Source organism: Chelonia mydas, chromosome 9 (genome assembly GCF_015237465.2).
Source record: "Chelonia mydas isolate rCheMyd1 chromosome 9, rCheMyd1.pri.v2, whole genome shotgun sequence".
Lineage (NCBI taxonomy): Eukaryota > Metazoa > Chordata > Testudines > Cheloniidae > Chelonia > Chelonia mydas.
The window spans coordinates 48052659-48068418 of NC_057855.1; the positions used below are offsets into that span (position 1 = coordinate 48052659).

The window sequence follows — 15760 nt, forward strand, 5'->3', positions numbered from 1 at the left end:
TCAGAAATAAGTGTTCTTCTGAAAGACTTTAAAAACAGCCCTTTGTGTCTTTCCAAAGCAATATACAACAACAGGAGAAAAGCTGCTTTTTTAAAATCTTCTTTCACAAAGATACACACAGCTGCAGTCCATACCTTTTCCATACTAACTTGACTATTTTGGAATTTCTCTTTCTCTCAGAATAGGTATTTTTTAGTGCCAAATCCTGGCCTAGTGGTATGGAATTCAGCCAGAGCTGCATGGCTGTGACATGTTCCCGGCTGCGGAAGACCTGCTCATATCGTGAATGTAAGAAGCCTCCATCAGGATGGCTGCATAAGCACTACATGCCTGCACTACAAGCATCTCCAGTGGCAAGGGGGAAGCATCATGGCTGTGCTCCATCTATAAGAAGATTCTGGGGAGGCCCTGAGCATATACATGGTCTCCTTGAGGGCCAGTGGTGGTGAATAGCCACTGACTGACTGACAGGCAGCCAAGGAAACATTAAAATGTTTAATTATTTTGGGGATATTCTCTGGCCTATGCTATACAGAAGGTCAAACTAGATGATCACAGGGGTCCAATTCTGGCCTTGGAATCTATAAATCCACAAAAAAGATTATACAGCTCTTAGATTGCACTAGCAGCTGCAAAATGGAGCTGCTGTCAATCAGGAGAGGCAACATGCCCTGGGGGGAAAATATGAAAAGTGCCACCAAGGAGCGTGAGAAAAATCCATCCCAAAACTCTTATCCACAACCCCATAATGGTACCAGTTTTTTTTGTGGGAAGGCAACCACCACCTCAGAGATCCAATCTTGCCCCTCAAGGCATCTCCATGGTTGCGTACAGTGGGCACCACAATATCAGAAATGTATTAACACTGGAAGGAGCTCAGAGAAGGGCTGGAGCCAATGATCAGAAGAGCTGGAGGGACTAATTCATGAAAGGAAGATTAAAAGAGCTATGTACATATACAGCTTAGCAAGCAAAGACTAAGGAGGGTCATGAATAAATTGCCTAGGGAGGTTGTGGAATCTCCATCATTGGAGATTTTTAAGAGCAGGTTAGACAAACTCCTGCCAGTGATGGTCTAGATAATACTTAGTCCTGCCATGAGAGCAGGGGACTGGACTAGATGACCTCTCAAGGTCCCTTCCAGGCCTATGATTCTATGATACGTGGCCATAAATATCTGAAGGAACTAGACACCAAGAATGGAGAGGGATGTTTGTTTTTTATAGTGCATAAGGGTAAAAGAAAAAGCAAAGGGATGAAATTAAAACAAGTATAACTTAGGCTGAATACAAAGAAAAACTTTTTGTAGAGTGGAATATAAATATGTAACAGGCGAGGTGACATATACAATGCTTTAGTTTAATAATTCTTTGCAAATATTTCAGTGGTAGATTGCATTTGGTAGTCTGGAAGAAGTGTTATTAGGAAAATTAAATAACTGTTAACTGCACTCAACGCGCAAAGGTTTTATATGTTAGTCTAATATCTATCTATCGATCTCACAGTGCTTTGTATGGTCTCCTATCCTGAGGTTTGAGATTTGTAGATACAACCACATGGAGAAGCTGGGAGGATTCAGTTTAGCTACCTGTTAATTCCAAATGGTTACCCCAACTGGAGACTGTGGGTCAAGTTAAAGTTTTGCAATAAATGGGCACAATTTTCAATTACTTCAGCAGGAGCTGCCGCTGCTCAAGTCCTTCAAAAATAAGCACCTCCCTTACATTATTATTTAAATTTAAGTCTAAAAAGCTCCATCCCAACTAGAGCTCATTCAAAGCTCTGTATGCCCTTTACATACACTGAAGAAGTTACAAACAAATATCCCAAATTAGCAATACCCTTCCCAATGCTCACCCAACCAGGTACTGCTGAGCAAGGTTTATGTACCTGAAGTAGTGGGATGAAATCCTCCTGCTCTAGGTAGTTGCAGTTGGGTTTTGCTAGAAGGTAAAGAAATTTGGCTGCGTCATCATGGCAGCTCTGTAGTAATCTATGAGAGAGAGAAATAAGGTTATAAATTACTCAAACTAATTCATACTCTCAGAGGACACAGCAATCAGAAGCCACAGTTTGACTGTTAGGCTCCTTATTTAAAGTGCCAAAGTTCAGCCAGAAGTTATGCAAAGTTATGCAATTTATGCAAAGTTATGCAATTTATGCAAAGTTGTGACCATGTAAGTTATGCACACCTGACATCAGAAGGGTAACACCTTATTCTCTTCCTTGATACCTTGAAACAACGGCCAAGTGTTTCTTGGAGGAGGTGAATATTGCTTCTCCCTAATATTACTGTGAGAAATACGGGTGTGCTCTTTGGTGACAGCTAATATGGTGTCTGGATCTATCAACACCAAGGTGTCACTGTCTCATAAAAGGGGATGGATATTTTACCCTAAGGGTCTGTCTGGGTAGCCGCACCAGCCTGCCCACCTAGGGAAAGAGAGAGTAGGCCCTTTCCAATAGTCACCTATCAACATAAATGGGAGAGTCACTAAGAGACTTTCCAAGAGCCAGTAAACTTAATAGGACTAGCCCATGCTCTGGGGAAGTGTCCAAGCCAGTTTGAACAGGTTGGGTCAGACAGAGTCACATAGATACATAGCAGGATCTGGGCTGGCTAGTAGAACGTACGTTGGTTGTGTTCTGTGTCTGCAGCTGAAGAGGAAAGTGCATCTAACTGGGCTTGCAGGGCAGCGTAACGTTAGATAAGACAACGTAAGTAGGCTGTTATTTTTTAAATCCTTTTTTTGTTTTTTGGTTTGTTCCAACTGCTAAATAAAACACCTTTGTTTGAAGGAGGCTGTTGGTCAATATCACAGGACCCCAAAGGGAGGAAACGAAGGCGTCTGAACCCAGTCGGCCCTGCAGGGTTACAAGTAATTGGTACATGAGGCCGTGTGCTCAGGGTCTGGCCAAAGAGTGGAAGAATCACAAGATTCCACCTTGAGACAGCTAAGGGGAAAGAGGTCACGCGCCTGAGGGGGGCACTGGCACAGCTAGCTCCATAACTGTGACAACTGTCAAATAGCAATGATTGCCTTGAAGAAGAAGAAAAAGTCCTCTGAAGGCAATGGTTATGGTACTTCTTATCACTGTGTTCTACTGTTCATGGTAGGGAATCATCATTACAGTTACTTGCCGACCTACGCAGTGCAGTGTGTCAAATGTTTACATCAAATGTTTATTTAAATTCTGAGACTTGAAGAAAATAATCTCTGTGCTTATTTGCTAAAAATGTAGAGTTTTGTTCTCTTTACTCTTCCCATACGAAGGTATCTTAGACCAGCGTTCCCATTTTATAGAGCCACAGGTGTTCAGGCCAGATGGTATCATTAGGATCATAGCATCTGACCTCTTGCGTAACAGACCAGAGAATTTCACCCAGCGATTCCTGCATTAAGCCTAGAACTTCTGGTTGAGCTAGAGCAGATTTCCTAGAAAGGGACATCCAGGCTTGCCTTAAAACACTTAAAGAGGTGGAAAACTATAGGTCAGTTGTTCCAGTGGTTAATTAATTATTATTATTTCTAATTTGAATTTGTCTGGCTTCAGCTACCAGCCACTGGATCTTATGCTTTTGTCTGCTAGGTAAGAGAACTCTATACTATCAGAAATCTCTTCTCCATGTACGTACTTACAGACCATGATCAAGTCAATTCTTAATCTTCTCTAGGATAAACTAATCTAGAATTGAGTTTCCCTCATCTCTTTCTATACAAGGCATGTTTTCCAGACTGCATACCATTCTTGCAGCTCTTTCCTAAACCTTCCAGTTTTTTGAAGTGTTGATATCAGACCTGGTCACAGTATTCAGTAATAGCCTCACTAATGCCATTTACAGCGGTAATATCACCTCTCTACTGCCACTTGATAATCTCCTGCTTGGCTAATGCCTTTAAAACTCTTGGTTGCAAGTTATTTGGTCCTGCAGTTTTAAAAAAAATGTTTGGCTTTAGCAGTTTTCTGTTTAACATTCTGCCTAGTTACTGCTGGAACAGAAAGTATTTAATTAACTGTGTAAGACAAAACTAAGTCATCCAGCTGCTTTTCAAATGCAGAATAGAAATATTTATTGAAGAACCTTTTCTGCACCATGATTGATAATTTTGCTATACCCATCTAATACTGGACCTATACCATTGTTAGGATGATTGCATTTGTTTCAGATTTATTTTAAAAATTCATTCTTATTGTTCTTAACTCCACTGGCCACAGATTTTTTTCATTGATACTTTTAGCTTTCCTTATCAATTGGAAAGATTCATGTCTTCTCATTGTCTGAAAACTACATTTTTAGTACATGACTCTGCCTCTCTTACTCTGAATGGGTGAAATGTACCTTTCTGCAAAGAAAAAGCGCAAGGCCTATATACCACCTGAATCCCATTTAGGCCCTACCTTGAGGGTTTAAGGAAGTATGTGGCACAATAGGGTTTTTGCTAGTTGTCTGCAAAAGGGAGAATTTCACCCTGTGTGTGTAAGAGAGGCAGAACTGGCCCGTAGAAATCAATATTCATAGAATCGATGAAAGGTAGGGCTGGAAGGGACCTCGAGAAGTCACCAAATTCAGCCCCCTGCGCTGAGTAAAGTAAACCTATACCACCCCTGTTTTTAAAAACCTCCAGTGATGGGGATTTCACAACCTCCCTTGGAAGCCTATTCCAGAGCTTAACTACCCTTATGATTAGTATCATGTGCAAATTTTAGAAGCATACTCTCCACTCCATTATCTAAGTCATTAATGAAAATATTGAATGGCATCAGACCCAGGACTGACCCCTGCGGGACCCCATTAGATACACCTCCCACTTTGACAGTGAACAGTTGATAACTACTCTGAGAGTATGGTCTTTCAACCAGCTGTGAACTCACCTTATAGTAATTTCATCTAGACCACATTTCCCTGCTTATGAGAATGTCATGTGGGACTGTCAAAACTCTTACTAAAATTAAGTCATATATTGCTAATATCCATTTCTTATGTAGTTCTGATCTAACTTTTAACATAGAAAAAAAATTTAACATTTAGCATCTATTAAAGATGGATCCAGTGAGATGCCATAATAGAATCTCTCCCTGATAATTTAATCTTTTTCCAAGACTGACGTATTTGAAGATGCTGCCAAACTCTACTGACAAAATTCCCTAGCATACAAATCACCCCAAAGAGGCAAACAATGGCTTCTTTTGTCAAGTGTGTGTGTGGGAAGTGGAGAAGGTTGGGGAGGGAGGCTGTAGAGGGGAATCTGCTTCAACTATAAAAATTGCTAGCAGGGTGTGGTGCTTTACTGAATGGAAATATCCTCTATAGGATGATATCTTCTGTCTGTGACCCAGAGGAGTGAGTACTTCAGAAGAGTGGAACGTTACTCCAATCTTTGCTATTTCCTACTGCATAATTTTGTCAGTCAAGATTAACACATTTATCCGAATAACTGGTGTCTATTGAACCGAAACACACACACAAAAATGAGGCCTTCCCAAGCTTTCACCAAGCCCTTACTGAAAAATAATCGTAACGGACTGAGAAACAATGTAGAAAGTATCAGGCTCCAGAGCTTTCACCAGTTATTGTGATGGAAATAGTAAGTTACTCAAAGAAAAATTACTCAGTAATTTCAAGAACTGCAAAAATTAAAACACATTATTTATTTGTTATTTACTAGTGATTACTCATCATGAATAAGAATTAGTTATTAGACACTTGCACTCAGTCTTATGGGCATTTTCACATGTGAGTAGCTTTATGCATGTGCATAGTCTCATTCAACTCACTGGGACTCCCCACATACATAAAGTTATGGACACATTTAAGTACTTGCTGGACTGAGGCGTTAGAGGCTTGAAAACATGAAATTGTAGGAAATGGTTAGATAAACAAATGCACAGCATTTAGCCATAATGCTGCACTGGGAGTTCACGTTCAGTGGGTTTCCAGAAGGTCCCACTCCTCAGCCAGGTCTGCTATAAATCTGGGGTGCACGTAATCTGGTCTGATTTAGACGTTTAACTTTAGTAGATGCTGGAATATAAAGGATTTCCTCACGAATACATCACCCATTACCAAATACAGAATATGCAACATACTTAAAGTGCCATGTCTGAAAATAGGGGTAAATATAATGGCCCCCCTAGAGGAATGTGTTAGCACTGGCTACGTAAAGGTTACGAGCAGAGAGTTCTTAGGGTGTCTCTGAAGTGAGAGCAGTGGGCCCGGCATGCAAGCCCCATGGACAAGGCACCGGAGGCCCAGCCTGCTAAGGGACAGGTTACAAAGTATGCTCAGGCACCGTATTTTTCCTCCATCAGCTTAACGGACGGAGCATCATGCCCAGTTTTTAACAACAACTCTCTACATTTTTGGTTATTTCTGCCCTTTAAATTGCCTTTTCCATAGACCAGTGTGAAAATCTAATGTGAAGATAATTTTTAGGAGTAGTAACGAAACACTGAAGCAAAAGTTTGGGCAAACTTTCAATAACCTTAAAACAGAGTGAGTTTTAATCACTCTTTGCAGAAACATGCTGCTGCGCTGCAGAGTAAATCTGACAATTTTCGGGCTAAACCAACTTTCAAACCCAAAGCTACAGGGAAACTAACATAGGGCTTTGCCATGAGAGTTGCAAGTTTAACACTGGAGAGGCTGTTGTGACAGTGAACGGCAAATTAGACATGAATGAGCAGTTTGATTGCTGCAGAAAGAGAGGGAGGCTTTGGGCTGCATATGCAAACGCATCTGTCACCAAAAAGAGAGGCACTAGACTCTGGCTGAGGTATTTTAAAATGGGAGCCAAAAGTTGGGCTCCCAAGGCCATATTAAAATAAGTGGACTGATTTTCAAAACTTCCACAAACGAAGTAGCTCCCCCTGACCTCAAATGAGATTTGTGGGTGCTTAGCGCTTTTGAAAAATAAGGCCACTTATTTAGGTGCTAAAATGGACTTGGGTGTTTAAAGTTAGGCATCCGTGTTTTAAAATGAAGGCCTGTTTCCATATGGCTATGGTTAAGGGGTGACTCGATGACAGTCTGTAAGTACCCAATATTTGGGGAAACAAATATTTAATAATGGCCTCTTAGCAGAGAAAGATCTAACATGATCCAATAACTGGAAGTTGAAGCTAGACAAATCCAGACTGGAAATAAGGTGTACATTTTTAATGGTGAGAGTAATTAACCATTAGAACAATTTACCAAGGATCACGGTGGATTCTCCACTACTGACAATGTTTAAATCAAGATTGGGTGTTTTTCTACAAGATCTGCTCTAGGAATTATTGTGGGAAAGTTCTAGGAGATTCTGGGTTCTACAGGGGGTCAGATTCAAGAATCACAATGGTCCCTTCTGGCCTTGGAATCTATGAAAACTGAAAGGTCTTCATAGAAGAACAATAAAAATTATCAGGGGCCTGGAGAAACTGATCTCTGAGGAAAGATTAAAACAGCAAAAAATAGTTTGGCAAGGAAAAGACCAAGTAGGGGCATGATACCAGTCTACAGATATTTGAAGGCTGTGACAATGAAGAAGGGATAAGAACTATTTAGTTTGATGCAAGAGAGATTAATTAGGACTAAGTGGAGGAACCTATGATACAACGTATGTATCAACAAAAACAATCTGACTGTGACTATCCTTATACATTTTACAGTTTTACTTTGGTAACTAGATGCTGTTATTCCAACAGTTTTTATATTTAGCTCAGGAAATACCTAGGGAGCACAGCTCCGAAGGCAGTTTGAAGGATTTGAAGGGTGCCCACTGAACTGGGCTGTGGAAGAGATGGAAATCACTCTCCTTGGGACTTTAAAAATTAAACTAAGTGATATTGCAGACATGTCCTATGGGCACAAAGAATGGGTAAGATAACAGGGCTGTTTCATCTCACACCATCTGTGATTCCAAGCCTCCTAGCCAGAGCTCTCAATAGCCACAGGAGAGAATTCAGAAAGGAGCCTTGACAATGGCATGCTCCAGAGACAGTGAAACTCCTCTTACAGAGCCAAGTCCTTACTCAGGCATTTGGTAACAAATAAAAAACAAGTAAAGCCCTCAGGATCTGACCCACTGTGTCACGTCACCCCCCCACCCATATCTCAGCAACCTCCAGTTTACCCTCTACTTTACCCCACACCTTCACAATGACAGCAGAGCCCCAGTCCTGCTTCCCTCACAACAACAACATAACACCCTCTTTGCCCCCTGCACTTGGGATGCCCATCTACTTCTCCTCCATCACACCCTTCAATCTCCTCATTTAAATACTTCCTTAGACTACTCTCCTGACTGAGCTTCCATTCTGCGAGCGGGACTAATCCCAGCAACAACGTGACTGGTCACTGTAAGCCTCCTCCTCTCTTTCCCCATTTCCCTACTGCTTGTTACACACACACACACACACACACACAGAGGCTGCATCATCAGTCGTGAGAGACTGTCAGCTCTCCAGAGACCATGTCTTTCTACCTGTGTGAGGTATAGAGCTAACCTCAGGGGATGTAAAATAATGAGCAGTAATAAATACTCATGGCTGACAGGGCCATGATTCAGGAAAGCATATAATCATGAAGTCTGCAGGACTTAAGCACTTTCCTGAATCTGTGCCAGGGAGAAGAATGGTTCACTGGAGTGAGGGAACAGGATGCAGAGAGCCGGAGCCAGGGGTGCACTTCCACTGCATGCTGCAGAGCTGTGCTCCACTTTGGCAGGGAGGGGTCTTTGGAGACAGGCCAGGGAGGTGCAAGGGTAGGTACACTTAAAGTGCCCAAGCACGAAGTGTGCCAAAGAGAGGATCTGCAGCTGGAAGAAGGCTGCATGGCGCTCCCTCCCTCCACTCCTCCCAAATGGGCCAGATTCAAAAGCAATCCTGTGGAACTGTGCCTCCAACAGGGGTTGCCAAACAATCTACAGCATTAAAAGACTTTACTCTCCATCCCAGAGTAGGACCCACTGTTCTAGGGAATGATACTATCTTCTGACTGACACAGTGTCCATGTCACTGTACCTCATACATACATTTGCAGATATGGGCTATTCCTAGTCAATGGATGCAGACCCTATTAAAGCAGTGGGGGAAACAAACATTCAGTACATTATGGGGAAGATAACTGAAACCAGTGTCAATTTTAAAATATGGATTTATTTGGACAGAAGGAGGAAGGGTTTGAAGAGTCTGGTGGGCGAGTAGGAAAGAAGGACTGAAGAAGTGTTAGGGCTGCCGGTTGGGTGGCTGGCCTTTTCCTTTTCCGAGGAAGAACGTTCTTATATGCTGTACTCACTGTCTCCACATAGCTACGAACGAATGTACAGATACAAATCCCGTCCTTTCTCCCCCTGCTGCATTGAACATGGGGGCTTTCCAGTACAGAGGGCAGCCACATACCTGCAAATGAAACACACAGATACATGGTAGATGAGAAGGCTGGGATGTTAATACAGTCACAGAAAGGGCTTATTCATTTATGAACTGTATATTCTGTCAACAAACAACCTAATTAGGCTCTCACACCACAATACAAAACCCATTGGGCCTTACACCTCATCAGGCCAACACAAGAAGTCAACAGGGTCAAGCAGCCTCCACCAAGAATACCCTGCTCCCTGGTCCTCCCTATGTTACATATAGGCAAGAGCATCCCATTTGTCCTGATGGTGCATATAGAGAGAGGCAGTCTCCACCACCTAGGACTCATATCCCATAAGAAATTTAGATCAGCATCTGCACTGGCTTTTACTTCTGGATGCAATTCCAAGTGCTGGCCTAGGAAAACCAGTGCATTATGATCTCCATGGTGCTTCAGAGAAGCAAACCTGCCAAATTCCTTGAAAAATGCAGCAGTCAATCCAATCATCAAGAAGCCAATGCTTGACCCTGCAGCTCTCCCCAGCCACCATCGTGACTCCAACCTCCTACTCCTGGACAATTTAACTGAGGAAGCAGTCACATACTGGAGCCTGCTGGTCACATCAGCCAACCTCCTAGACACCTTGCAATCTGTGTACAGACCAGAGTACAGCACAGAGACTGCCCTACTGGAACTAAAAAGATGAGCTCTTCATGGCCATAGACACAGAAAAGATCCCCCTGCTCCAGTGTTTAATTTGTAATGAAAGAGGTGCTGGAGCTCAAGCAATTTTTTTCACATTAATAACTGATGCAGCAAGCCCAGAGGTGCCGGAGCTGTGACCTGCCAGACCCAGAGGTGCCGGGGCTGTGACCTGCCAGGCCCGTGACCTGCCAGGCCCAGAGGTGCTGGGGCTCTGAACTGCCAAGCCCAGAGGTGCCAGGGTTCTGACTAGGGTTGCCAACCCTCAGAGATTGGGCAGGAGTCTAGCAGAATCGGATTCAATCTCCTGGTGGCTATTGAAAGCAATCCTGGAGATTTTAATAGGCCGCTAAAAGTCCAGTCGGCAGTGTAGTGGGGCGAAGGCAGGCTCCCTACCTGTCCTGGCTCTGCATGGCTCCCGGAAGCAGCCAGCATGTCCATCTCCTAGGCGCAGGGGCAGGTAGTGGGTCTCTGTATGCTGCCCCCATGCCTGAGCGCCAACTCCACAGCTCCCATCGGCCAGAAACCGTGGCCAATGGGAGCTGTGAGGGCAGTGCCTTCAGGCAGGGGCAGCGCACAGAGCTGCATGGCTGCCCCTGAGCCTAGGAGCTGGACATGCCGGCTGCTTTCAGGAGCCGCTGGGGTAAGCGTCGCCTGGCTGGAGCCCACACCCCAAAGCTGCTCCCACACCCCAATGCCTGAGCCCCCTCCTCTACCCAAACTGCCTCTCAGGGGCCGCACCCCAAACCTCGTCCCACATCCCATCCCCTGCCCCAGCCCTGAGCCCCCTCCCGCATCCTGAATCCCTCTGCGTCAGCCCAGAGCCCCCTCCTGAACCCCAAACTCCTTATCCCCAGCCGGAGTCCTCACTCCCTTCCACACCCCAGCCCCTGCCCCAGCCCCAGCCCTGAGCCCCCTCCTGTACGCCAAACCCCTCAACCCCAGCCCGGAGCCCCCTCCTGTACCCCAAACCCCTCAACCCCAGCCCATAGCCCCCTCCTGTACCCCAAACCCTCAACCCCAGCCGGAGCCCCCTCCTGTACCCCAAACCCCTCGCCCCCAGCCGGAGCCCTCACCATCTCTTGCACCCCAATCCTCTGCCCCAGCCAGGTGAAAGTGAGTGAGGGTGGGGGAGAACGAGCGACGGAGAGAAGGGGGATGGAGCGAGTGGGGGCAGGGCCTCAGAGAAGGGGTGGGGCAAGGATGTTCAGGTTTGTGCGATTAGAAAGTTGGCAACCCTGCTCTGACCTGCCAAGCCCAGAGGTGCCAGGGCCGTAAACTTCCAGGCCTAGAGGTGCCGGGGGCTCTGACCTGCCAGGTCCAGAGGTGCCGGGGGCTCTGACCTGCCAGGCCCAGAGGTGCCGGGCTCAGCACTGGCACAAATTAAGCATTACCCCGCTCATAGTTCTGGCCCTCCCTGCAGCCTTTGACAAGTGCACCACAAGGCCCTGCTAAGATGCCTATGTGACATAGCAGGAGTAGATAGCCCAGCTCTGTTGTAGCTCCAGCCCCTATCATTCCTCTCCAGAGAGTGAGATGGGTAACTGGTCATCCTCTCTGAAGGCCCTTGTGGAGTCACACTATCCCCGCTTCTCCTCAAAATCTCCATGAGACCACGGGGGACCACAGGCTCCGCTGGCAACAGCATGCCAATAACACTCAACTCTCTCTCTCATTCTCAACTGATGCAACCACCACCAAGAGGTCAGAATACCTACAAGAGATCGGCTCTTGGATAAGGAGCAGCTGGCTCAAGCTGAATCCAGGCACGACCAAAGTGATTCTGGTTGGAAAGGGGAAACGCTAGGAAGCACTAATTGAGATACAAGCCCCACCTTCCACTGAAAGCCTCTCTCACAGCCTCTCTTTTTTTATGTTGAACAAAGTTCTCTCCTTGGCACCCTCCCCTAACTTCTTCCTGTGGTTGTCCCTCTTCCTACCAGAACACCAGCCAGCTGAATAACTACTTTTGGATCTGACCATCATGATTTCGGTCCACTGTACATGAGCCAGGACTAGGTACGCGGCGAGAAAGGACGGAGACTCATGTTGTGCTGTTTTATTTATAAAGGCTGCAAGTTCTATTGCACTTGCTTCAAAACTCTGAATCTAGAGTCGTATCAGTCCTACTGTATTGCAGCAGTGGACCTCGACACAGCTTGACGTCATCAGATAATGTGCTGACCCAGCGATGTCTCAGCGTATCACTGATTGAAGCACTCGTCTCCTCTGCACAGCCGTGCTGCTTTTTCTGCTTTGAGTCTGGCAAGGGCCCAGACAGACACCTTTGCTGCCCTTGCATGACACATAATATGAGTCATTGAACTTTTTTGTCCCACGCTTGATGGTTTCCTGGGCATCTTCTCAGAGGGTGTGTTCTGACAGCTGCTGTCATATTTATTACAAAGCCAGTCTCTACCTTCACAAAATTTTTGCTCATGAAACTAGAATGCCCCTCCTGGATGGAGCGTCACTGTTCCAGCATCAATGAACAATATACTCTGAATAAATGAGAATTTATGTTATGGTTGCTAGTGCATTAACAGCGTGAGGAGAGTACATGCTTGAAACATGGAAAAATAGGGTAACGTGGCAAATTGTACCTGAACCAGGGGTTCTGTTCCCCAGATCTAGGCTCTCATTTGCAGACTGTTAGGACTCTAAAGCTGCTGAACTCCTATGTCTGCATTATACAAACTGAGCATCCAAGGATCAGTGCAACATGGGGTTTAGCTGGCCACATCCCTCTGCTAATCATGTGCTAAAAGAGACTGGTTTCAGAGTAGCAGCCGTGTTAGTCTGTATTCGCAAAAAGAAAAGGAGTACTTGTGGCACCTTAGAGACTAACCAATTTATTTGAGCATAAGCTTTCGTGAGCTACAGCTGTTGTGCTAGAGGTGGTGTTACCAGTGTCCCCTACTACAAACCTGCCTGTACCCCTTGGGTATGTACTTGGCATGACGAGCCTATGCCGCTGCTCACCATTGTCCATGCTACCCTGGGTACACTACTATTTTTAGCATGCCAGCTTGATGACAGCTGGTGTAAGTACATCTACACACGCTGGGAATCACAGCCCTAGCATCAAGTGAAATCATAGCCATAGAGTAGGCCTGCTTCGTGCCATCTCAGGATCACAGTGGCAGAGAGCTGATCTCAAATAAGGCAACTGGTAACGTCTGCAGTTGAAGTATACCAGCACTCCTGCCTAGTGGCACAGACTAGCACCAATGCATCTGCGGACCTGGGTCTGTGATAGGTTTCCAATCAAAACTAACCAATAGCGTGAATTCCTAGTTTCAGATCCTGAATGCTCATAATGAAGCACTCATTAAAAATATAAAGGCTAAAAATTATAGAAGTTTGGTGAATAATTTCAAATTACAAATAAAGTTGAGAAAATCTGAACCTGTTTATGGACAATTAGTGAACAGAAAAACAGGCAAAGGATCAGTTCCTGATCTCACACCAGTCTAATCCTGGTATAAACCCATTTATTCCAACAGTTAGGCCGGATTTGCACCAGCATAAGTGAGGTCAGAATTTAGCTCTATATGCCCTGGACAAATTATTTGCAACCGTGCTGTATGTAACAGTTGTGACTGTGTTCTCTGCTAAACTCCTTTGCATTTCTAAGGGGTCTGCCTGTTGGCCAGGGAAGCTGCCATTTTGTGAGTCAGATTTGACTCAGCGTATATCAGAGGTGACACACTTCATCCTTCTCCCATGGAAACTTTAATTGTGTTCATTCTTGTTTTGTTGTTTCCTTAATCTAACATAAGTGATTCAAACTGTAAGTACATTTGCTCATTGTGAACTGAAAAATATAAAACTGCAACTAGAATTGAGCAAATAGTTGATAAATTTAATTAATGTTTCACTGTCTCCCAAACTGTGAGTGACCCAGTAAATGGTTACATTTACCTTGGCAATTTTCCCCATTTCATAAATGTTTGCTTTCTCATCTTCAAACTCTGTAAAGGATGCTTCGATCCTGGCAATGGTCTCCTCATGATTGTTGCAGACACTTGGAAGCCCTTTGGGGAAGTAGAAACGTGGAATGTTTATGGACACAGGGGCATTGATAATGACTTTATTCACAGTCACAAGAGGTCGTGGGCTGATTGCTGACTTCAAAGGGGCTGGGGATGGAGTCCCAGGCTTCTTCTCTTGTTTATTTTGAACCTGAAAAGATAATGCAAGAAATAAATACTTTTCCTACTATATAAAATTTACAAAAAAAAAAAAAAAAAAAAAAGGGGTGGGGGTGGACCCTCCTGTTCCAAATGCACAAGATATTAATGAGCATCAAAAATACTTAGTAATTCAGGTGTGTGTATTACGTGATACAAAAGTCCCATGTTAAAATTATTATTAAGGTTGCAAAGTCAAACATCCAAAAGCTAGGAAATGCAAGATTAAAGCTGTCTGTACAACCTTAGCTCCGTCCATCAGTATATGTACATTATGATACAAATTTCAATCACATATTACTTTTTCCACAAGACCTCTGCCTCATTCAGTGCACACGATGGTTGGTGTTCAGGGAGTGAAGTCCTGTTCAATATTTCTTTTCATCCTCATCATTCAGTGTGTGGCCTCCATGCCTGGTTAACTGCACAGCAGCCAACTCTTGCACTGAATGAGTTGTTGCACTTTTTTTTTTTAATTTCTTCATGGAAATAGAAGCTTATTTCTATGGGGTTCATCACTACAGTTCCTGAGGGCCTGAATTCACCCTCACAACAGCCACAACAGCAGGGCAGTATTATTATCCCCTTTTCCAGATAGAAGAACTGAGGCCCAAAGAGATTAAAGCCAAGATTTGCAAGAGTGTCTCTCTTCTGGAAGCCTTAGTGACTGGGTGCCCAAAACTGAGATGCCCAAGACCTGATTTTTCAGAGATGATGAGCACTGGCAGCTGCCATGGACTTCAGCTGGAATTGTGAGCCGTTAGCACTTTTGAAAATTGTTCTCAAGGAGAGCACCCAGGAGAGAAGGAACACAAAATTAGTAGTCACATCTGAAAAGTCTGGCTTAAGGTCCCAGTTCAGAAGAGTATTTCTTTGTAGGAAAGGCATTTAAGCAGATAGCTAAGGACAAGACTTGAGCAGGTGCTTAAGTGCTTTCCTGAATCTGGGCCTAGGTTATTTGCCTAACACCAAACAGGAAATCTGTGGCAGAACCAGAGATAGAAGCTGGTAGTCCTGTGTCCCAGTCCACAAGAGCATCCTTTCTCTCCCTGTAGACCCCTGCCTCATTCACTATGCAATCTCATCCCATTCACCATTCTGCCTATAATGGATGTACAGTTGCTAGGGAGGCACACTAGGCCATCCCTTTAATGAACCTCTGTAGTCTTTTAGTTCTGTTCACTTTAATATTTTTTGGAGAAAAGTAATGAAAATTATAAGCCTGAGCATATTCTAATTTTAAGTACTTTTGAAATAACTAAATTATGAGGTTGTAAATTTAGAATTTTTTAAAAAACTTTTTTTTTTTAAAAAGATATTACATGGGGATCTTTGTTCTGGGGCTTTTTTGAACACTTTAAATGTGAAATAGAAAATAGTCATCAAAACTACACATTGATAAATAATACCTTATTTTTGTTGGAAAAAGACAAAGTTATTAACAATTAACTAGCTTACTCAACTAGTTTACAGTAACACAGCAGAAAAAGAGGGCTGATGAGCCCACCTGTGATGTCAACAT

At 44.1% G+C, this 15760-nt stretch overlaps 1 protein-coding gene across 7 annotated transcripts in view; it reads right to left on the reverse strand.

Annotated features, from left to right (window-relative positions):
* The window catches only part of PPP2R3A (protein phosphatase 2 regulatory subunit B''alpha), a 137624-nt gene that overhangs the window by 57100 nt on the left and 64764 nt on the right, over nt 1–15760 (reverse strand). For all 7 annotated transcript variants that reach the window (XR_005226719.2, XM_043521999.1, XM_037908574.2 and 4 more), the window contains 3 exons: nt 13970–14230; nt 9278–9381; nt 1891–1993 (listed from right to left, as the gene is read on the reverse strand). Coding sequence is in view for 6 of the 7 variants with exons in the window: in XM_043521999.1 (XP_043377934.1) it covers nt 1891–1993; nt 9278–9381; nt 13970–14230 (468 nt within the window). In the remaining variant the exon portion in view is untranslated. The remainder of the gene's footprint in view (nt 1–1890; nt 1994–9277; nt 9382–13969; nt 14231–15760) is intronic.